This window comes from Lynx canadensis, chromosome C1, assembly GCF_007474595.2.
Source record: "Lynx canadensis isolate LIC74 chromosome C1, mLynCan4.pri.v2, whole genome shotgun sequence".
In the NCBI taxonomy this organism is placed as follows: domain Eukaryota; kingdom Metazoa; phylum Chordata; class Mammalia; order Carnivora; family Felidae; genus Lynx; species Lynx canadensis.
The window spans coordinates 104,283,984-104,307,541 of NC_044310.1; the positions used below are offsets into that span (position 1 = coordinate 104,283,984).

General features: G+C 43.1%; 1 protein-coding gene across 1 annotated transcript; it reads right to left on the bottom strand.

Moving 5' to 3' along the window:
- Nucleotides 1-228: 228 nt before the first annotated feature.
- Nucleotides 229-21,971, bottom strand: LOC115522094 (myomegalin). The gene is made up of 7 exons (XM_032594373.1): nucleotides 21,764-21,971; nucleotides 10,419-10,654; nucleotides 9,273-9,324; nucleotides 8,066-8,253; nucleotides 3,132-3,365; nucleotides 1,708-1,839; nucleotides 229-421 (listed from the first exon to the last, which is right to left on the bottom strand). Exons 1-7 carry the CDS (start codon nucleotides 21,880-21,882, stop codon nucleotides 330-332), a joined length of 1,053 nt encoding a protein of 350 aa, XP_032450264.1. The 5' UTR covers nucleotides 21,883-21,971; the 3' UTR covers nucleotides 229-329.
- Nucleotides 21,972-23,558: the final 1,587 nt, after the last annotated feature.

Below are 23,558 nucleotides of genomic sequence, written 5' to 3' on the forward strand. Positions count from 1 at the left end.
AAACATTTAAAGTTATATTTGTTTTATATATTGTCATAATAAAGAAGTGCTCTGCAAAAAAATTAAGTAACTAATAGCGAAATCTCATTTTTTCTTTAACCTTTTCTATGAACTTCTGGCCATTATGGGTTTTATTCTTTCCTCACAAATTTTGCTCTTTATAGGAATTCAATAAATATATGTAAACAATAATTTTTAAATAAGAATTTATTAATTTGATCCATTCATTTAAAGGTGATGTCGATGCCTCGAAGTTCACACCCGAGAATGCTGTTGATAGGGCTGGGAAAGTTCTGGAGAACTTTCTTCCGGACCCTCCAGACATCATGTCACAAGGTGTCCTGAGCAGAGCAGCAAGAGTGACTCTGAGCGCATGTGTGAGGGGTGGCCGGGGAGACCTCTGGAGCTGACTGGGCACTGCCTACGGAAGGAGAGACAGAGCTGCAATGACATCAGGAAGGGCTCAGGGAACTCTCTACACTGACTGCTCCAAACGGAAACTGACATCCCTTTCCTTCCTTATTCACACTCAGCTGGAAGTGGAAAGGGAGGGAGGGAGACACCAAGCTGGTATCCAGTTCGCAGCCAGTGACTCCCTGGTTATTGCACAGAGCAAGGGACAAATACATGAAATGTGAATTTCCCAGAGCTAGTGACTCCTAGAGTTTAGAGTCCAGGAATGTGTAGACAGGCCCTTATAAGAAGCAGCCTTATCCAAATTGAAAATAACTTACAATTTTGGCCCGTGTGGGGCTGGGCAATTTTTTTACTCTCCAGCCTCTTCTGCTTGCTTCTGCAACTGGGTACTGCTGTGGAAAGGTGGAACATGAAAGTGACCAAGTTTGGGGTTTGCCCTCTGTCAGCCTGAAGGCTCCAGTTTGCTTTCCCAAAGGCCCTTTTCTAGTTGCAGAGCTGAGGCACAGACTCTGGGTTCTACCCATGGAAGCCAGAGGTGGATACTGTCACAGGGAGTAAAAAAGCAAAAAACAACAAAAAAGTCATACATCTGGGAAACAGATGCTCTCAAAGATGTACTTTCCTGTATACACCAAAGTTTCAGGCTCAGCCATGCAGAAAACCTGGGGGCTGCCTGAACTGGGAAATGGTTGTGATGTGGATGAGTCACACCACGCTGGACCAAACACTCATGCACAGGGGCTGCAGTTGCGGGACGGACTTGCCCACCACTCAGCTGCCGCTGTGAGGTTGTAGGGGCCCTGGTCGCCATTCTTCTGAGCTTGGCAAGGGAGAAGGGATGTGGAAGTACCAGTCTCCAAGTGAGAGCATCATGTGGAAAGCACAGGAACATGGGCCATTTGCATATAGGAAGTGGCAGGTGGTACCCAGAGCCTGTGGTGGTGGCGTGAAGGTGGGATGTGGTCCACCCTCGGCTGACGTGGGCATCATGGCAAGCCTTGGTTCCACCACTTGCCAGTCAGGCCAGAAGCCAGGTGTGGCACCAGGATGTACAGGGAGTCACAAGAATGGGCATCATGTCAGACAGTGCTGGGCGTGAGACACAGCCCTGCCTCGGGCAAGACAGTGTCTTCATTTATAGAGTAGGGACAATGGCGCCTGCCCTGCTTCCCTCTCTGGTGGACTGTGAGGAAGACTAGGGTACAGCACACTGATGTGCTTTTTAACTGCAAACCTAAATGCCCTTGTGAGACTCTAGATGTGGACGGAACCAGTTTTGGCCTTTCCTACTTTTTCCTCGGTCGGCACTGCTGAGCACGTGTCCCAGCCTCTGCTGCAGGCGGTCGTTGATGTAGACGGACTCCTCCAGGCGCTGGCGCAGGTTCTGGATCTCAACAAGGTTCTTTTCCAGTAGGTCAGCCCCTGTTGCATCCCACCAAGACATGGGAGAGGTAGGAGGTGAGGAAGGCCACTTGCTCACAGGCAGCTATGGAGCCTGCCCAGGACTTCTCTGCAAGATCCCTGCCCATCCCTGTACTCCTGTCAACTTCCTTCTCTCACCTGGGCACCAGGAAGCACCAGGCAGCTTTGTTCAAAGAGCTCCTGGGCTTTCAAACACAAGATGGCCCTCTGGAAGGAAACTCCACAGGGCCTTCTCCCAGATGAAGGCTGAGTACATCTGAGGGAGATGGATCCTGGGCTGGAAAACAAGGGTGGAAACTGCTACAGGTCTCCAGGCAGGACTGGCCAGTTGGTCTACCTCCTTTGGTCACAGTCCAGAGGCCTCCTCTCTACCTCATACCTATCCTACCTGATGATCCCTGACTGAAAACCTTTACCACCCATCCACTAATAGAAAGGCTAGAGTAAATGCATATGAAATTAAATCAGGCAGTGAATAATAAGGGATGCTGAGTATTTTCCTTTAACCACTTTTGGTGAAGAGTGACAAGGAAGGGCCTGGGGAGGTATCAGGACCTGAAGGAGGAATAGGAGAGAAAGGAGCCCCTCTGAAGAAGTCAGAGGATGCACAAAGGGAAGGGGAAAGAGGCCAAGAATAGGCTTCATCCACTAGGACATTTTGCTTAGGGTCAGGTTTTTCTGAGAATTTCAAATGTCTTATTGTTACACTGTCTCAGTCCCAGGAACTGAGCTCCTTCAAGCCATTCTTCTCCATGGGTGCACCCTGGGTCACTGGTGCCAGGATGCCTGGCTCTAAACTACTAGCAAAATTTGAGAGGCAAGACTGACTCAGTAATTGCATACAAAGGGCATGTGTGTATAACTGTAGAAATAGTCTCCCATCCTACAATAAATAGCTCTTCACCGAAGGAAGATCTTCCCCAGGGTAGCTTGAGCTGGGAACTCCAAGAACAGTCTACATGTAGGCCGCAGAAGATTGTAGCACAGGGCAAAGGGAGCATATGAATACGAGGCAACTCATCCTGTCTGTAGAGCACCTCAGAATGCCCGACTTCCTGGATTCTCCTGTTCAGCGTGAATCTCTGGGTAAGGGGAATGGGAGACACACTTAGAAAGGACCAGCACTGGGCTGGAATCTTGTTCTCTGGCTGAGCCACAGGATACTGTCCCTTCATCTCACCCACTTCTGTGAGCCAGGATCTAACAGGGGAATAAGAATCCTTGGGCCCAGGAAGAATGTGTTCGCCCCCATCCATAGGCTCCATTGTCAACATCTACTCTTTTGTGTTTACCAGAAGGCTTGGAGTTGGGCCGGTACAATGAGGAGAAGGAGGAGAGGCACCCAGACGCGTTCATTTTCTGAGGCCTCGTCTCATCCCATGGGCCACTGCTGCCATGGTACCCAGGTTCTGGTGTCCCACTCAGTTGTGTGGCGCCACTCAGAGGATAGGAGGGCTGGGTGGATCTGGCATCTGAATGGTCGCTGAGCAATGATGCTGAATCAGCAGGAGTGGCTGCGCTGACATCTGTCCAGAAAGGAATGTGAGGAAGAAATGGATGGGAAGTCAGAAATAAAGCGTTTTAAAAATAATTATACTGGGTTGAATAGTGTCCTCCAAAGTCATGTCCATACCTGGAACCACAGAATGTGACTGTATCTGAAAATGGGGTTGCCGCAGATGAAATGATTTAGGACAAGATGATATTGGATTAGCATGGACCTACATTCAATATGACTGATGTCCTTACAAGGACAGGAGAGGAGACACGGATAGAGTCACACGGGGGGAGAAAACCACACGACAAGGGAGTCAGGAAGCAGACACCAGAGAGATGTTTCTACAAGCCAAGGGAAGCTCCCAGCAACCACCAGAAACTAGGAAGAAGTAAGGAAAATGGAGCATGGCCCTGCTGACACCTTGATTTCAGACTTCTAGCCTTTAGAACGTGCGCAAAACAAATGTCTGTTGTTTTAAAACATGCAGTTTGTGATACTTTGTTATAGCAGCCTTAGAAAACTAATACAGTAATCCATGGAATTCAGACCAGAGCAGATGTGAGAGACACCCCAAGCACAGGCAGTCATTTCTCTAACATCAGCCATAGCAACATTTTTCATGATAAGGAAGGGAAACAAAAGCAAGATTAAACTATTGGGACTACCCCCAAATTTAAAGCTTTTGTGTAGTGAAGGAAACCATCAACAAAACAAAAAGACAACATACTGAATGAGAATGTTTTGCAAGTGATGTATCCAATAAGAGGTTATTAATATCCAAAATATATAAAAAACTTATATAACTCAACCCCCAAACCCCCCAAGCAATCCAATAAAAAATGGACAGACAACATGAATAGACATTTTCCCAAAGACATACAGATGGCCAATAGACCCATGAAAAGATGCTCAACATCATTCATTATCAGGGAAATGCAAATCAAAACCACAATGAGGTACCACCTCACACTCATCAGAATGGTTAAAACAAAAAACATAAGAAATAAGTGTTGGCGAGTGAGGATGTGGAGAAAAAGGAACTCTTGTGCACTGTTCATGGGAATGCAAACTGGTGTAACCACTGTGGAAAACAGTATGGAGGTTCCTCAAAAAATTAAAAGTAGAACTACCAATATGATCCCATAATTTCACTACCTGGTATTTATACTACGAAAACAAAAACACTAACTTGAAAAGATACATGCACCCCTATGTTTACTGCTGCATTATTTACAACAGCCAAATTATGGAAGCAGCCCAAGTGTCCACCCATGAGCGGGGGAAGGGGTAGAGAGAGAAAGAGAGACACAGAATCTGAAGCAGGCTCCAGGCTCTGAGCTGTTAGCACAGAGCCTGATGCAGGGCTCAAACCCACGAACCCTGAGATCTTGACCTGAGCTGAAGTCAGACAGTTAACCAACTGAGCTACCCAGGTGCCTTGAAGATGTGGTATTTATATATAATGGGATATTACTCAGCCTTTTGTTGCAAAGTCTTGCCATTTGCAACAACATGGATGGAGTTACAGGATATAATGCTAAGTGAAAGAAGTCAGTCAGAGCAGACAAATATCATATAATTTCACTCATATGTGAAATTTAAGAAACAAAACAAATGAACAAAAAAAGAGAAATAAACAAAAAGCAGACTCTTAAATATAGAGAGGAGGTGGGTGAAGGATGGTGGCATAGATGAGATTAAGAGTACATTACCGGGGCGCCTGGGTGGCGCAGTCGGTTAAGTGTCCGACTTCAGCCAGGTCACGATCTCACGGTCCGTGAGTTTGAGCCCCGCGTCGGGCTCTGGGCTGATGGCTCAGAGCCTGGAGCCTGTTTCCGATTCTGTGTCTCCCTCTCTCTCTGCCCCTCCCCCGTTCATGCTCTGTCTCTCTCTGTCCCAAAAATAAATAAACGTTGAAAAAAAAAATAAAAAATAAAATAAAATAAAAAAAAAAGAGTACATTACCATGATTGGCACTGAGAAATGTATTGAATTCTTGAATCACTATATTGTACACTTGAAACTCATATAACGCTGTATGCTAACTATACTTGAATTTAAAAAAAGGAAAAACAAAGAAGTCGTGGTTAGATGTACTATCTGAGGGTCACAATATATGCACAGGAAAAGTACAGGGGCCACTCTCCTGCCTCTCTCTATGGAGGCACTTCAAAAATGTCTCCTGTAGCAGAAATCACTGCAGATCTTACAAATCACAAGGTTAAAGAGATGAGCATTTTGCTAGTCTGTGAACAGGTAATATATTCACTGGACAGTCTATGCCCTTGCCAGTGACACAGTGGCTAATCCTTTCTGAGACTGTTCTCGATTGGGGGTTGTTGGAGGAGGAAGAGAAAGGGAAAATGGCCTCCGGTTATGGCCGTTGTGCAGAGAACTGAGACAGGGTGACGCTCCTGGTGGCTCCCACTCCTCCTGCCTCCTACTCTGGATGCCTACTGAGGCTGAGGGGGTCTCTGAGGAAGGCAAGTGGTGATTTGGATCTCACCCAGAATGGCTCACAAGACTGTAAAAATAATTCTTAAATATAGCTTAAATTGTCTGGCAAGTTTCTCCTCTAAGCAGATAGGAGTGAAGTCCTTGTTTTCCAACCAAGTCAAGTTCCTCTAAGGAACTATGCACTTGAATCAATATCCAGTAGGTCTTCTCCTTCCATTATGTATGGTCTTACATAAAACCAGTTATAATTAGCATCACTGTGAAAAAAAAGCGTAAGGTAGCCTACCATTAAGTCTTTAACACAATGCCCAACAATGTAGGAACTCAATCAAAAGGTGATTCCCAACCTCTTCTCTTTGTTTAATGTAAACTAAATTTATTGTTTCTTTTTTCTTTTTCTTTTCCCACCCCCTTTCAAACCTCCTTTATCCCCTCCCTAGAAAACCAGCTGACACTTAACCACGGCCACAGGAGTCCCAGGTCCATCGGTGACAGTGATCAGCATTTCACGTCCCAGTCTCCCCTCGCCACATGCACAGAAAACATGCCCTATGCTGTACGCAGAAAGCAACAGGGAGCAGCCTTTAGTGAGAAGGGTTTCACCTCACCGGGAAGCTGCCCCACCAGTCACACTGCTTGTTAACTGTTCTACAAAGTTTGGTCCAAAAAACAGAGGAGGAGCAGTGATAAGCCAATGCCCCTCTGAGAGGATAATGACTTCGGATGGAACAAAGAAGGGTTTCAATCTCCCTCAGAGAAGAAGAAGGTGGCAGAAAATAGGGGTGATGCAATGCGATGAGGCCACTTGAGATGTGGCCTTCCCTACCAGTTGTGGCGGGAATTGTCGGTGAGGGGGAAGGTGTGTTTGCCCTTCTGCTGTATCCCAGGATGGCCCTGAGTTCGGGTCAAGTGACTCTGGGCAACTGAATTCAAGGATGTAGGTAAAACTCCCCTGGGCCCCTTGGAAGATGTCACATACACATCAAGGACAGCTCATTCATTCATAAATCCGTGGACGAAAGTGCAATGTCCATAGGGACTTGTCTCATCTGCACAGGCTACACCATTGTCAGAAAGAGTGGAGTGGGGAAAACACCAGCTCCAGAAACCCAGCAAAAGATATGTGCGAAGATGTGACGCCCTCCCTGCTTGGTCTCTGACTGCTCAGGCTGCTGTGCGGTGGACGGTCTGAGCTGTTGAGTCAGGCTCACAGTGAATGCCATCCCAAGCTGGCCACTCTTCAGTAAGTGTCCTGACTTCACTGAGCCTCAGTGTCCTCAGCCTTGTAAAACTGGGACACCACCAACTACTTGAGAGGATGGTTATGCTGATTAAATTAAAGGCAAGATGCGTAGTTAGTAATGTGAGCATACCAGATGTTCAATAAATGTGAATTTCCTTTCTTTCCTTGGTTGCTATAATCCCGGGGGAAACATTATGCTGCTCTGATCCTCAGGGTAAAATGAGAAACAGGAATAGTATCAGGTCAAATCCCAATATGGCTCATTCATTGCTTAAAACAGTCAATTCAGGAAAAAAAAATCAGACTAAGGTTGGTTTCTCAGTATTATTTACACCAGAATTTGATTGATACAGTTCCCTAAAAACAGAAATGCTATTCTCAGGAGGAAAATTAAAGAGAAAGCTGAGCAGGAGAAAATGAAGGTTTGATTTTAAATGTATGCTGCTCCTCCTCCGCACCGAGGCTACCCAAGTGCCCTCCTTGGGGAATTCTGGGGAGAGGCAAGTTGGCGATGGGTTCAGCCTGAACCTGAGACACGTCCCAGATACTGAGGGTTCAGAGGACATTACAGCTGAATTATTAGGATGATGGATGGGATCTATAAATCCACAAATGATAAAGAATGTTTAGTAATAAACAGAAAATAAGAACTGTGACTGTTTACCCCAGAGATTCCAAGATCAGAGACCCAATATTAGTGATGTTCATGCCCATGGCCTGAAACATGATATGATGGGATTGCAGTGATAAGGGAGCATTTGCCCCTTTCCCTTCCCAACTCATGACCCCTCCCCTCAAGTCCAAGACCGTGTATGTGTCAGAGGGGTCTAGTGGCTGATGACGTGTGGGGTTAGGAATGGAGAAGAGCTGCCTGACACCCTTGGGGCCTGTGCTTGGCACCGAGTCCCAGACCTGTGCCCCACCAGGTACATCACAGGGGATCTGTGGGGCCTGGCTGCAAAGATACCTACTCTTGGTGTAGACAAAGGAGCAAGCACCTAGCAACAGGATGCTGTCTGGGTACTCACTGGCCACAGCCACTGCAGGGTGTACTTCTTGCTCTTCATGAAGCAGGGAGGTGCTGCTGGAGAAGTGATGGGCAGCAGACTGGGCATGGCTGCTGGACTGGATCTGGGGCAGAGTCTGGGGCTGGGCCTGCTGTTTGGTCTTTAGAGCTTCTGGCACTTTACCCTTTGTATGCATCTCCCTTAAGATACTGGCGGGGTAAGAAAAACAGAGGGAAAATAAAGGTCACCTGAATGACATAGCTATAGCAATCTGGCAGCCCATGGGAGAAGCCCCAGAAGTCAAGGAGACTGTTCCTTCAGAGGAGAAGGCAAACCATTTGTTTGGGGGTGGAGAGTGGGGGACAGGGGAGGACAACAGTTGCCCAGTGCCTTGGCCACAAACATCCTGAGGAAGAGAGAAGACCCATTAGGCCCCTTAAATAACATTCATGGTTCCTTCATAAGACAACCAGAGGTTCACACTCTGTGAACACGATGTGCTCAGTAGTATTTGCAGTGGCCTGTTTAAAACTGCTTCCCAAGGCAATGCGGCTTCCTAGGTGTCTTGTACTTTCTAGACTTCCTTCCCTAAGTATGGTCATGGAGTATAAATCTCTTTTTTTGCAAGAAAAATTTGTAGCTATTTATCATGTGCCAGTACCTCTTGGGTCACCCTTAAAGAAACCAGATATAATCTCACTCTGGTCTTTACTTTTTTTTTTTTTTAATATCTTTTTTTTTTCTCTTAACGTTTATTTATTTTTGAGACAGGGAGAGACAGAGCATGAACGGGGGAGGGTCAGAGAGAGAGGGAGACACAGAATCTGAAACAGGCTCCAGGCTCTGAGCTGTCAGCACAGAGCCCGACGTGGGGCTCGAACTCACGGACCGTGAGATCATGACCTGAGCCGAAGTCGGATGCTCAACCGACTGAGCCACCCAGGCGCCCCTCACTCTGGTCTTTAAAGATCTGAGAGAAATCAAAGCTGATCCCCGGGGGTACAGGAGACTCCTAAGGTTAGAGCAGCTCTGTATTGCTAAATTGGTGATTGAATATGAGAATGGGACCAAAATAACAATAAATTAAAAAAAAAAAGAAACGAGACCACTTCATCACCAAGGAGACATAATGATAATCAGCCATCTGTTTTTTTATGGGATGTGAGAGCTCCTGCTTATAAATCCTTCACCAGATTATGTTTCACAGCCCCTGAGAATCTAGAGTTACCTGAGGGTCCGCAGCATGTGTCCTGTTTGATTCTTCTCACTTATGCAGTCATCTGAAAACCAGATTCAAAAAGGACCAGTCATAATTTAAGCAGGTCTTATTTCCCAGATTACAAACTCTGAATTTTCTCTGGGATGAGACGTGACTATTTGATGCTCCAGTCCAAGATACTCTGAATCTTCTCAGGAGACATTGGCTCAAGACTTTGGAGAACTTGTCTGGTGGGCTTTCCTGAGCCCACCACAAAGGCCATTATTTTTACTTGCTCTGCCCTGGATCAGAGTCAAAAGCTAAATGTCTCTTTTCCTACAGGTCTTGAGCTACTTGTCTGGTGGCTCTGGACCACTCCAACCAGAGTCTCCCAGTTCTGCCACAGAGCTGGTTCCCAGTCCTGCCTCTGTGTGCTCGGCCACAGTTTTCACGCAGAACCTACTCCTATCTCTGTAGAGGTGACAGACATCCCTGTCCCACCTCTGCACCTGCCACCAGGAGCCCACACAGTGGCCTCAAGCCTATGCGTCCTTGGTGCTCCAGGGACTATTCTATGAAAAAGGCACCTGAACTAATGTTCCCACAACCAGGTACCAGTCTATACAGTGTCTAAACTATGCCCAAATCAGCATGGTTGTTTGATCATGTTTTTGAAGTGCACTGATTAATATTGCTGATCTGATCCCTGGGACAATCATGCTGGCATTATTTGACCTAACTTTTTTTGTGAGGAAACAGAAATCAAGAGAAATATGAACGTGTCCGGAGCTGGCAATGAACACATACAGGCTAGAGCCAGGGTCTTCAGATCCTGGTTTGGGGCTCTGTTCACAGCACCCAGCTGCCCCTGTTCTACCTCCCTTTCTGCCAGTTAGTTTCAGATAAATGCTATCACCTGCCAGAGATGCCTTTTGCCCGAGTGGCCATATCCCATGAGACATGGCAGGGCTGTGGCCTTCATCTGGGCATCCTCAATCCGGTGTGCTTCTCCTCAGTGCTCCTCACCAGCCAGTCCTAACTCCACCACGCTTCCAAGGTGGTGACTACAGAGCGGGACATCAGATTGAAAAGTCACTTGTTGATGGATATGGGCTGGTCTGAGCCTTGGTCCTTGGGAGGGACTGAAAGTCTTCCTGAGCCCTGGGGCTGGCTTACCTGTGCTGAATTTGCTGGCAAGGCTCTCTGCCAGCTGGCTCCCCTTGGCCAGCTGCTCACGGAAGCACTGCTCCATGCAGTGGTCAATTTTATTGCTGCTGAGGAGCTCCTCAAAGGTTTTCACTGTGTTCCTGACATGCTGAATGAGAAGGGAAGAGAAAGTTCTCCCCACTCTCATCTTCTGCCGCAGGTGGGTCAACTCTCGAGCCTGATCCTGGATCAAGGAATGGCATTTCCTAAAGAGGGGAAGAAACAGTAAGTGAGGAAAGAGATGGCTGACAGGTTGTGGTACTTCAGCAGAAGACACTTAGAGAATTTCACCCCCAAAACCCCTACACTGAATTAGCACGTGTTTAGGGACCTGAATGTGGCAAAGGGAATGAAGAAAGGAAAACAAAGCCTTCTTCTGTTTGAAAGCCTCCTTCTAAAAGTGTCTTTCCCCAGGCCTGTACTTCTGAAAATGGAATCAGCTTTTCTTCCCTAGTTCTGCTTTAAAATCTGTTCCCAATCCATCTCTTCAGTTTAATAAACCATTTCAGTACAGTAAAAAAAAGTCAGGCTTTAATTGGAAAGTCGAAAGGAAAACCATCATGTGAGAAGAGACCACTTGTTCTCTCACCAGGATGGACCTATCTATGTTTTTCCTATAAATAGCTAAGGCTCCATTGCTAGGACATCTTCAAGCTCCTTTAGTCTACCCACTGTATTCTACCATGTCTGTATGCTCCGGTGTAACTAATTAGTGCAGTGTTTTGCTTGTAGGGTTCAAAAGAGTGATCTGAAAAATGATCTCCAAGAAATGATCTGAACCAATTTAGTATCCCATAATATCCTGCCCAACACGACTACTATTTGTCATAGAGGAGAGTAGAAGAGGAGGTTTTAGTTCATCTTGTTCCTGAGGGAGGCAACACAGCTGGACGGATGAAGCAGGAAGCAGCAGGCCTAGACTGTAGCCCCAGTATGCTCTATGCTCCCACTGCAAACTTGGAAAGTCACTTTACTACTTTGTGCCTCAGTTTCATCATCTGCAAATGAGGGCAAAAGGACTATTTCGCCTTTTTAGAAATATGGTCAGGATTGACTTTAAGTTAATTTTTATTTATTTTGAGAGAGATAGCAAGCAGGGAAGGACAGAGAGAAAGGGAGACAGAATCCTAAGCAGGCTCCACACCATCAGCGCAGAGCCCACTGTGAGGCTCAAACTAACAGTGAGATCATGATCCGAGCTGAAATCAAGAGTTGGATGTTTAACTGACTGAGTCACCAAGGCGCCCCAAACTTTATTTTAAATGTTGGGATGAGGACAGCAATCCCAGTAGAGCATTTAACTTATCAAAGACATATTATCATTACTTTGGTAATGGTGAGTTTATCAGACCAACCTGACGTCCCCTCGGTTTCCGCAGGTGTGCCAGAGCAGAATCAATGGCTTCTGATTTCACCAGTTTCTCTTGGAGACCTTGGCAGTGTAATCTGTATTGTGCTAACAGGGAGCATGGGTGCTAGTTATTTCCTGAGGAGGTGAAATTTTCCTGAAGCCCAGAGTCACTGGTTTAGTACATTAATCCAGGCACTGGAAAGAGCCAGGATGGCGATCAGGACAGGTCACCCCCAGGAAGCATCAAACTCTATTTGGATCTTCTAAATGATGCTATACTTTATTCACATTTCTGACCAACATTTCTCACATCATTAGGCAGATGCTGGTTCCTAGACTAAGAGCTCTTTCAGAGCCTGGAGTATTTTGGTCATCTTATGGACACAGCCGAACACAAAGGAGGCTCTCAGTAAACATTTTTCCAATTCTGGAAAAGAGAAGTTCTTACAAACCTCCACTCATCTCTCACTGTGTTCCTGTCCTAAATGTCCTCTCAGGGATCGTATGCATTTTCCACTGATGCAAAAAACCCTTGCCCCTAAGAAAGATCCTGTCCTCACTTGGGGAGCTCTGTGAAATATAAATGCCCTCAGACTTGCAGAATATTGTCAGTCCTGGGTCCCTAACCTTTCCTAGTTAGCTTCTCTACTCTATGAACTAAGATTAATGCTCAAGAACCTCTTCCTTGGAAAACAAACGTGAGGAAGCCTTTACTGAAATTAAATGGGCATTACCGAATCTTCCTTCATTGGGACTTCCTCACTATACTAAACCTTTTACGTTGTTTGTTCAAGAATGTAACAATCAGTTTTGGGAGCCCTTACTCAAGAAATGAAGGAAAAAATAGACCTATAGCCTATTATAGCTTATAATTGCATCCAAAGGCCAGGGCATACCCAAATTGTTTAAAGGGCGTAGCTGCATCTGCTAAAATTATGGAATTCTCCTTGAAACTTGTTCAGGAAATGAAATAAATCTATAGGTTCCTCATGCTGTAGAAAGTTTGCCAAACACTGAGCATACATACCATTTCTCAGCTAGTAGACAACATCTTGTGAGATCCTCCTCCTGTCTCCTGAGTGTTCTTTCCTGCGTCTCCTCAAATCTTGCTACCTTCCTACCCTTATTAAACAAAGGAGAGGGGCGCCTGGGTGGCGCAGTCGGTTAAGCGTCCGACTTCAGCCAGGTCACGATCTCACCGTCCGTGAGTTCGAGCCCCGCGTCAGGCTCTGGGCTGATGGCTCAGAGCCTGGAGCCTGTTTCAGATTCTGTGTCTCCCTCTCTCTCTGCCCCTCCCCCGTTCATGCTCTGTCTCTCTCTGTCCCCAAAATAAATAAATTAAAAACAAAAAAACAAAAAAAACAAAGGAGAGACTCATAACTGTTGAATTTGTCTCCTCAAATCAAACTCTTAGATTAGATTTACAAGAAACCCTATTGGCCTGTCTGGATTTAGTACTCTATGCCAAAAACTCTGAAGGAAAATATCAAGACAAATATGCTGTCACTACGCAACATGAATTACTAGAAAGAGGAGCCCTTCCTTTATTTAATTCAGCCCTACCTGCAGAGTTGTTTGGCTCTCACTGGAGCCTGTGAATTGACAAAAGAAAAAACTGCAAATATTTACACGAATAGCAGGTATATCTTCAGAGTAGTTCATCACTGTGGTATGCTCTGGAAACAAAAACTTTTTTTTTCCTCCCAAGTAGTCTCTACACCCAGTGTGGGGCTCACACTCACAACCCTGAGATCAAGAGTCACGTGTTCCACCGACTGAGCCAGACAGGTGCCCCCCAAAACAAATGGCTGACTTTCATGCTAAGGTTCCTACTCAAGAGATTCCTAAGGTACCAGAACTTTAAATAAACGCCATAAAATGGCCAAGGGACAGATACTAAACCTTTTGGTAAAGCCATTCTCCTGAATTTCCATAACCTATACTCCACTGTAGATCCACATCAGATTACTTAAGACAACTGTGTAATAGACAAAAAATGGTATCTGATGCTGAAAACCAAAAGTGGCACCAAGAAGGATACAGATTTATCATAAAAAGAGGATTTGGGGAGGGTACACATGACTGGCTGGTGCCTCCTGAATCCCTCCATCACCACTCTTGCAAGTGCTTCATGTGACTACCCACCATGGAATTGACCAAATGTCTTGAATTCTGAAAAAATATTAGTGGGGTGATTGTTCTAAATTCGCATGATGGGTTTATATTCAATGATTAACCTGTCAATCATATAACCTGGGAGAAACCATTTAACCTAATTCCAGGGGCTGCTCCCCCACTGTCTGGACCATTTGAACAATTTCATTTGATACTTTTTCAAAATTCTCCTTCTGTGGGCTATCACTATGTACTTGTAATGGTATATCTATTTTCTAGATGGGTAGAAGGATTCCCATGTTGGCAAGCTGATGATCACCACAGTCTCAAGGAAATTATTAGAAAATCCTTTTCCACTGTGGGGAATCTCAGATGAAATTTCAAGTGATAAAGGACTCAGTTTACCTGGATAGGTTATAAAACAACTAAACAAGGTTATTCAAACGTTATGACACTATCATTGTCTCTATCACCCTCAGTCTTTAGGGAAGGTTCAATGTACCAATGATATCCTAAGAGTAAAACTGGCAAAATTGACTGAAACCACAGGAACACCTTAGCCTAAAGTGTTACCCTTAGGCCTTATGAGATCAACACCTTTTGGGAAACATAAATTAACACCTTATGAATCCATGCCTTTAATGATAAAGCCCCATGCACATCCTGCCCTTGTAAATTCTAATATGACTTTAAAGTACTGACACAATATTCAAAAACTTATATTCAACAGGTCAAGGAGGTTTTTAGAGACCTTCTGTGCCTGGTGAAAACTTTATACTTCATACACTAGAACCTGGAGACTGGGTATTCTGAAACAGATATAAATGAAAAACAACACTTGAACCTCTATGAAAAGGGCTCTACCAGGTTCTGTTTTTTCATACACTAGTTAAATTACTGGGTATTAAACCTTGGGTCCATGTCTCTCAATCCAAGAGAAACCCCCTCCCCCTCAACTCTTGGACTTGTCAACCTACGGCTAACTTAACATTAAGGATTTCCAGGAAAAAAAAATTTCCCTTGGAGCAGACAAGGCAAAGAACACAGAACAAGATTCTGTTAGATCCCCTATCTTTTTCCAGGACTCATTTTTATAACAATTACTGTGATATTACTGCTTTACAAATTAATACAGAACATTCACACCCATGTTCCTTTTTCTGTTAGGGATTTTCTCTACCCACTAAGGCCTACCATTCAATGCATACCTTCCTTTACTAATCAAAATGATTGTTGGTTATGTAGACACTTAAATGCTCAGGAAGACTCTCAGTGTTAGAACCAGCTCCTATACATGCTTGGATGACCGGAAAATGGCTTTACAAAAAGGTTTGGTATCCATGCCTTGGCCATTCAATTAATACTTACAGCCAGTTAATCTGGTACTGGGAGGAACTTTGGAAGCCAAAGGATGGCCCATAATCATTGCAAACTTCATTGTTGGCAATCTGTCTATGCACAGCAAGCCTTCATGGTACTGGACGTAATTTAGGGCATGTTCTAGACTCACTCTATAATCACACACTTTGGTTTGACTCAGACAATGGAGATTAGACTTCCATATACAACAGTACAGATTTTAAAATAGATAATGACCGTGATATTTTTGTCATGCTATTAGGAAAATTACTGAATCCAAACCTAGCTTATTCTGCAAAACAAGCGAAAATTACCTTGGGCCACTTCTTGCACATGCCTCTGAAAATCACAGATGAAATTCAAGCTGTTCCCCCAAATTGGCATGAGGTGGTCACTTTTAACCAATCCTCAATCATTAGGAAAACTCTAATGATGTAACCAATCATTGGAAATAATAAATAACCTATGCATTCTCACTATATAAGGTGTCTTATAACAATATACCTTTGAGCCTCATTCCACTGTTGGTTTGAGAGCTCCCAGTGGCAAACTACTTTTATGTGCACAATAAACTCTAACTAATATTTTAGTGATCTAGTGGTTTCAATCTTGCTATTTCTAGATTTTTGACATTCAACTCCCTCTAACTTTCTCATTTATACCAACTTTGGCTACCCAGGTCCCCTCATCACCTCTCATTACTCTCTTTTTCTAACCAAGAAGATGCTCCTCCCATCTGTTCTTTCAGCTCTGAGACCTCAGGATATAATATTGACATAGTGTTCTCTTGCAAAAAACACACACGTGGGGAGGCCTGGGTGGCTCAGTTGGTTAAGCATCTGACTCTTGGTTTTGGCTCAGGTCATGATCTCACAGCTCATGAGTTCAAGCCCGCATCAGGCTCTGCGCTGACAGCATGGAGCTTGCTTGGGATTCTCTCTCTCCCTCTCTTTATGCCCCTCCTCTCTCTCTTTCTCAAAATAAATAAATAAGCTTAAAAAAAAACCACACACACACATGTGCACACACACATACACAGATACATACGTGCACAAGGGGCTAAGACTTGGTCCTGATTGCAATTACTAAGTTAATAAACCCTTTAACATCCCAGTTCAAGATGTGGACAATACTAGTGCAGGAAAAGGCCTCATCTTATTTTATAGATGAAGACATCGAGACTCACAAAGTGTAAGAAATGTATCTGATATATGTTGATAATATCTCAGTAAAGTTGGAGTGGGGAGAAATACACCTGAGCTTCCATCATTAGTTGGTGGAAGGATCATTATTACAAATTTTGGTTCCAAACTCTCACTCTAGTGTTCTTTATCAGTACCATGCATCCTCTTGCTCTGAGTTTTAGGGGTCTCTGAGATAAACAAGGCTATTCCACTTTTAAGGCAAGGCCTTTTTTCTGGAATACACTTATTATTCTGGATTCTATAGGTTTATTATTTATTCCCATCCAGTTTCTCAATAATAAATAATACTTATTACAATGACAAAATTTATTTAGGTAATTTTTAAAAAATATGGTTATTTGAAAAGATCAGTAAAATCAATGAGCCTCTAGGCAGGCTAGAGAAAAGGAAAAAGAGAGAGAAGATCACAAATTACTAATACCAGAAATAAAAGAGAGGATCACTCTAGAGCTGATGCGCACCGAAAGGATAATTAAGAAATGCTATGAACAACTCTATGGCCACAAATTTGATAACCTAGATGAAATGGTCCAATTCCTTAAAAAGCACAATCTGCCAAAGTTCACACAAGAATAAATAAACAATATGAATAGACCTATGTATATTAGACACATTGAATCAATAATTAATAACCTTCCAAAACAGAAAGCACTGGGCCCAGATGAGCTCACAGTGAATTCTACCAAACATGTAAGGAAACAATTATACCAATTCTCTACAGGCTTTCTATAGGAGATAGAACCAGAGGAGATATTTTCTAACTCATTGTATGAGGTTAACATTACCCTATTATCAAAACCAGACAATGACATTATAAGAAAAAAAAAACACCTTACAGAACAATATCTCTCATGAACACCGGTACAAAAATCTCCAGCAAAACATTAGTAAATTGAATACAACAATGTATTTGATGAATTATGTAACACACCAAGTGAGATGTATTCCAGATGGAGAGCTGACTTCAACATCTGAAAATCAATTGCTGTAATTCAGGCTAATGAAGAAAAATCATATGATCATATTAATAGATGCAGAAAAAACATTTGACAAAATACAACACCCATTCATGATGAAATGAGAAAAAAATATTTTGGCAAACTAAGAATAGAAGGAACAATTTCCTCAGCTTGATAAAGAATATTTACAAAAAACAAACAGCCAGCATCATACTTAGTGGTAAGAAAGTAGAAGCTTTTCCACTCGGATCAGAAATAAGGTTAGGGGTCCCCTCTCACCACTCCTTTTAAACATCATATTGGAAGTCCTAGATAATGCAATGAAACAAACAAACAAAAGCAAATAAAAGGTTTACAGATTGGAAAGGAAGAAATAAAACTGTCTTTGTTTGCAAATGACACAATTGTCGATGTAGAAAATCGAAAGGATTGACAAAAAAAACCTCTTGGAACTAGAAAGTGATTAAAGTCAGGTTGCAGAATACAAGGTTAATATGCAAAAATCAGTTGCTTTCCTATATACCAGCAATTAACAAGTGGAGTTTGAAATTGAAAACAATACCATTTACCTTAGCACCCCCAAATGACATACTTTTGTAAAACTCTAACAGAATATGTACAAGATCTATCTATATAAGGAAAATAACAAAGCTCTGATAAAAGGAAATCAAACAAGCACTAAATGAACGGAAAGATATTCCATGTTTATGGATAGGAAGACTCAACATTGTCAAGATGTCAGTTCTTCCCAACTTCATCCAAACATTCAAATCAAAATCCCAGCAAGTTATTCTGTGGCTATTGACAAACCAATTCTAAGATTTACATGGAGAGGCAAAAGAAGCAGAACAGCCAACATAATATTGAAGAACAAAGTCAGAGGACTGACACCACGACTGCAAGACTTATGATCAAGGTACAAGTAATCCAGAAAGTGTGACATTGGTGAAAGAATAAACAAATCAGTGGAACAAAACAGCCCAGAAACAGACCCACAAAAATACAGTTGACTGATCTTTGACAAAGGAACAAAGGCAGAACAATGAAGAAAAGATAATCCTTCAACAAACGGTGCTAGACAATTGGATACCTACATGCAAAAAATTGAACCTAGACAGGACTTTACATTCTTTACAAAAATTAGCTCAAAATACATATAGGTCTAAACGTAAAACACAAAATATAAACCTCCTAGAAGATAACAAAGCAGAAAGTCTAACTGATCTTGAGTTTGGTGATGACTCTTTAAACACAAATATCGGGGCGCCTGGGTGGCGCAGTCCGTTAAGCGTCCGACTTCAGCCAGGTCACGATCTCGCGGTCCGTGAGTTCGAGCCCCGCGTCAGGCTCTGGGCTGATGGCTCAGAGCCCGGAGCCTGTTTCCGATTCTGTGTCTCCCTCTCTCTGCCCCTCCCCCGTTCATGCTCTGTCTCTCTGTGTCCCAAAAATAAATAAACGTTGGAAAAAAAAAATAAACACAAATATCAAAAGGCACAATCCATAAAATAAATAATTAATAATCTGGACTTGATTATAATTTAAAACTTTCACTCTGCAAAATGCATGGTCAAGAGAATAAGAAGACAAATCACAGACATGGATAAAATATTTGCAAACGACCTATCTGATAAAGGACTGTTGTCAAAATTATACAAAGAACTCCCCAAACTCAACAACAAGAAAATGAACAATCCAATCAAATAATGGACAAAAGACCCGAACAGACATCAAAGAAGATATGCAGATGGCAAATAAGTAAAAGAAAAATCCTCAGCATCTTATGTCATTATGGAATTGCAAATTAAAATAACAATGAGACACTACTACATGTTAGAATGGTAAAAATCTCGAGCATTGGTAACACCAAATACTAGTGAGGATGTGGAGCAGCAGATCCTCTCACTCACTGGTGACTGAGTATGCTACAGCCACTTTGGAAGATGGTTTTGTGGTTTCTTACAAACCATATATGATCCAGAAACTGTATCCTCACTATTTACTCAAATGAGTTGAAAACTTATGTCCACATAAAAATCTGCACACAATGCTTATAGCAGCTTTATTCATAATTGCCAAAACTTGGAAGCAACCAAGATATTTATCTTTTAGTAGGTGAATTTATAAATAAACTGGCACATCCAGAAAAAAATGTAGTATTATTTCTTTTTTTTTTATTATTTTTTATTTTTTTTATTTAAAAAAAAAATTTTTTTTTAATGTTTATTTATTTTGGGGACAGAGAGAGACAGAGCATGAATGGGGGAGGGGCAGAGAGAGAGGGAGACACAGAATCGGAAGCAGGCTCCAGGCTCTGAGCCATCAGCCCAGAGCCTGACGCGGGGCTCGAACTCCCGGACCGCGAGATCGTGACCTGGCTGAAGTCGGACGCTTAACCGACTGCGCCACCCAGGCGCCCCAAAAATGTAGTATTATTAACACTAATGAGAAAGGAGCAATCAAACTATGAAAAGACATGAAGGAACCAAAATTTGTATATTATTAAATGAAAGAAGCCAATCTGAAAAAGCTACATAGTGTATGCTTGCAACTCTATGACATTCTGGAAAAGGCAAAACTATGGAAACAGTAAAAAGATCAGTGGCTGCCAGGGATTAGGAAGGAGGAAGGAATGAATAGGCAGAGCACAGAGTATTTTTAGGGCAATGAACAGTCATTCTATATGTTTCTATAATGGTGAATACACATCATTATACTTTTGTCAAAACCCGAAGAATGTACACCACCAAGAATGAACCCTAATGTAAACTACTATGACTCTCAGTGATAATGATGTGTCGATGTAGGTTCATGGATTTTAACAAATATACTACTTTGGTGCAGGATGTTGATAGTGGGGGTGGAGGCTATGCATGTGCAGGGACGGGGTATATATGGAAATTCTTTGTACTTTCCACTCAGTTTTGCTCTGAACTTAAAACTGCTCTAAAAATAAAGACTTTATGAAAATAATCATGAGAATATGATTTTTTAAATGTATTTCACAAAGTAGGTATAGGCTTTGTGAATTAAGAGTCCAAGATTTTAATATTATTTCTGCAAAAAAGGCTATTGTGCAACTTTGATCAAGCAACCATATCTTTGGGCTTGAATGTTCTCAGGTCTGAAATGAGGAAATGAGACTAAGTGACTCTAAGGTTATTTTAGCTCTAACATTCTTCTCTGGGTCAGGGAAATTTAAGTGGTACATATTGACAGTACCCAATGGAGCGTGAAGCTGAATTTTATCACCTTTAAATCTGTGCTCCAACCACTAAGCAAGTTAGTTATGATGTAGTATGTCAGTAACTGGTGTTCACAGGTAAATGTATAATGCATTAACTCCATATCATTTTAATGCCTTTGAAAAGCTATAAACATACAGCCATTAAAAACGCTGACAAGTTGGGGCGCCTGGGTGGCGCAGTCGGTTAAGCGTCCGACTTCAGCCAGGTCACGATCTCGCGGTCCGGGAGTTCGAGCCCCGCGTCAGGCTCTGGGCTGATGGCTCAGAGCCTGGAGCCTGTTTCCGATTCTGTGTCTCCCTCTCTCTCTGCCCCTCCCCCATTCATGCTCTGTCTCTCTCTGTCCCAAAAATAAATAAACGTTGAAAAAAAAAAAAAATTAAAAAAAAAAAAAAAAAACGCTGACAAGTCAAGCCAACCAGCCATTATTTGACAATTTTGTAAGCTTATTTTAAGAATTGAACTTATCGGGGCGCCTGGGTGGCTTAGTCGGTTAAGCGGCCCACTTCGGCTCAGGTCATGATCCCATGGTCAGTGAATTCAAACCCCGCGTCGGGCTCTGTGCTGACAGCTCGGAGCCTGGAGCCTGTTTCAGATTCTGTGTCTCCCTCTCGCTGACCCTCCCCTGTTCATGCTCTGTCTCTCTCTGTCTCAAAAATAAATAAAACGTTAAAAAAAATAAAAAAAAAATTGAACTTATCAAAATTGCCAGACCAGAAACCAGGGACAATCTGATTGTCCTGAAATCTCCTGACAGAACAGGAGATTCTTAGGTGTCCCTGTCAATGCAGAAAAGAGACGCTACTCACATGACTGGAAGAATTCCATGAAATCCCAAACATCCTCGAAGGTGATATATTTGGTGAATACATGCATTGTTATTTAGAATAAAACCAAATTTCTCTGAATAACATAAAGTAATTGATACTAAAAGCCATATAGGCTTTTCTGTAAAGACTTTTCAGGAAGGTCTTAAGAGACAGCCCTATAATTAAGCTACAGAGTCTGGATGCAGACCTGAAAGCTGCCGTGAGGGCAATGATTTAATTCTGACGGTGGAGTGTCTAAACAAAGAGTCTCTTACCTGCTGTGGGACACAGCGGAGGACCCTGTCTCCTCTGGCTGAGTCTGCTGCTCACCCACTCTCCTCTCAGCAGGTCCCTTCTCTAGGGGCTGCTGTATTCCAGCTTTCAGTTGCAGCATTTTCTCATGAAGAATCCTCTTATGCCTCCTTTAAAAGGAAAGATGGAAGAGAAATGTGTCTGGGTCTCCACAATGGCCAGGCTTTCTTCCAAAGCTGCCTAGAGTAATCAAAACAAAATGATAGTTTATAGAGCTGGATCATTAAAGAGGATCCCATATGAGCACAGAGAAAGGGAGTGGGGAACCTGCCAGGAGGTAAATAATGAAACCTATGATGTGCTCCTGTGAAGAGTTCCCCCTCAGCCATGAGGACCTTGGTGACCATGGGTTGGAGGAAAGATACAGCAAGTAGGGGGAGATGGTGCCATGAGGGAGAAGAGCAAGACCCAGAGGTATTTTAGAAAAGCAAACAAACCTGGGGCACCTGGGTGGCTCAGTTGTTTGAGCATCTGACTTCAGCTCAGGTCATGATCTCATAGCCCCTGAGTTCGAGCCCCACGTCAGGCTCTGTGCTGGCACCTCGGAGCCCGGAGCTGCTTCAGATTCTGTGTGTCTCTCTCTCTCTGTCCCTAACCCACTCGCATTCTGTCTCTCTCCAAAATAAATAAATATTAAAAAAAAATTTTTTTTAAAAAGCAAACAAACCAACCAACAAGCAAATAATGAAATAAACAAATGAAATCAAATGGGCTTTTTAAAAAAAAAAATTTTTTTTTTTTTACATTTTATTTATTTTTGAGAAACAGAGTGAGACAAAGCGTGAGCAGGGGAGGGGCAGAGAGGGAAGGAGACACAGAATCTGAAGAAGGCTCCAGGCTTTGAGCAAGCAGTCAGCACAGAGCCCAATGCGGGGCTTGAACCCACAAACTGTGAGATCATGACCTGAGCCGAAGTCGGACGTTCAACCAACTGAGCCACCCAGGCGCCCGAAATGGGCTTTAAACTGGAGTAAGAGTTGAGTATTTTTGATTCTTACAGTTGAGATAAAGTTTCCTGGGAGTGTTCCTTTAGAAATCAGAAGGCCTTTTTGTCACCCACAAATTTTGAGAGTTATGAAGGCAGTAACAAAGTTTGAAATGCCAGAGCTCAAATCCGGTCATTGGGACATCAACATGGGAAGGACTCTCGGTTCCCGGTCTCAAATTGTAATCAGAGAATTAGAATGTGTTGGTAGCCACAGAACCTGAGAAAGCCCTGTCTTCTAAAGGCCTGCCATACTCAACACAAAACTGCTTGTTTCTCCCTGGATGTCTCTATCAATGGAGACCACCTCTCTCACCAACCAGTTTTAACATCTGGGTACTCTTTTACTGATACTACCAATTTTTTTAAAGTAATGTCTACACCCAACATGGAGCTCAAACTCACAACCCCAAGATCAAGGGTAGCACGCTCCACCAACTGAGCCAGTCAGGCACCCCAGCCAGTCAATTTATAAAGAAAAATCTAAGCATGTTCTCTTTGTTCAATCTTGCTTTTGCACAGAAAACCTCAAACAACAATCTTTTTTTCAACACCCTTATTTTCTTTTTTTAAAAAAAAAATTTTTTTTAATGTTTATTTATTTTTGAGACAGAGAGAGACAGAGTATGAATGGGGGAGGGTCAGAGAGAGAGGGAGACACAGAATCGGAAGCACGCTCAGGCTCTGAGCTGTCAGCACAGAGCCCGACGCGGGGCTGGAACTCACAGACCGTGAGATCATGACCTGAGCCGAAGTCGGACGCTCAATCGACT

What these genes read in the sequence shown, in the direction of transcription:
- LOC115522094 (XM_032594373.1), bottom strand. Translation starts at nt 21,882, where the DNA reads ATGCTGCAACTGAAAGCTGGAATACAGCAGCCCCTAGAGAAGGGACCT. An exon ending in TCCGCTGTGTCCCACAGCAG is followed by an intron (nt 10,655 to 21,763) that starts GTAAGAGACTCT and finishes TCCCCTCTTTAG; the next exon opens with GAAATGCCATTCCTTGATCC. An exon ending in TGCCAGCAAATTCAGCACAG is followed by an intron (nt 9,325 to 10,418) that starts GTAAGCCAGCCC and finishes TCTGGTTTTCAG; the next exon opens with ATGACTGCATAAGTGAGAAG.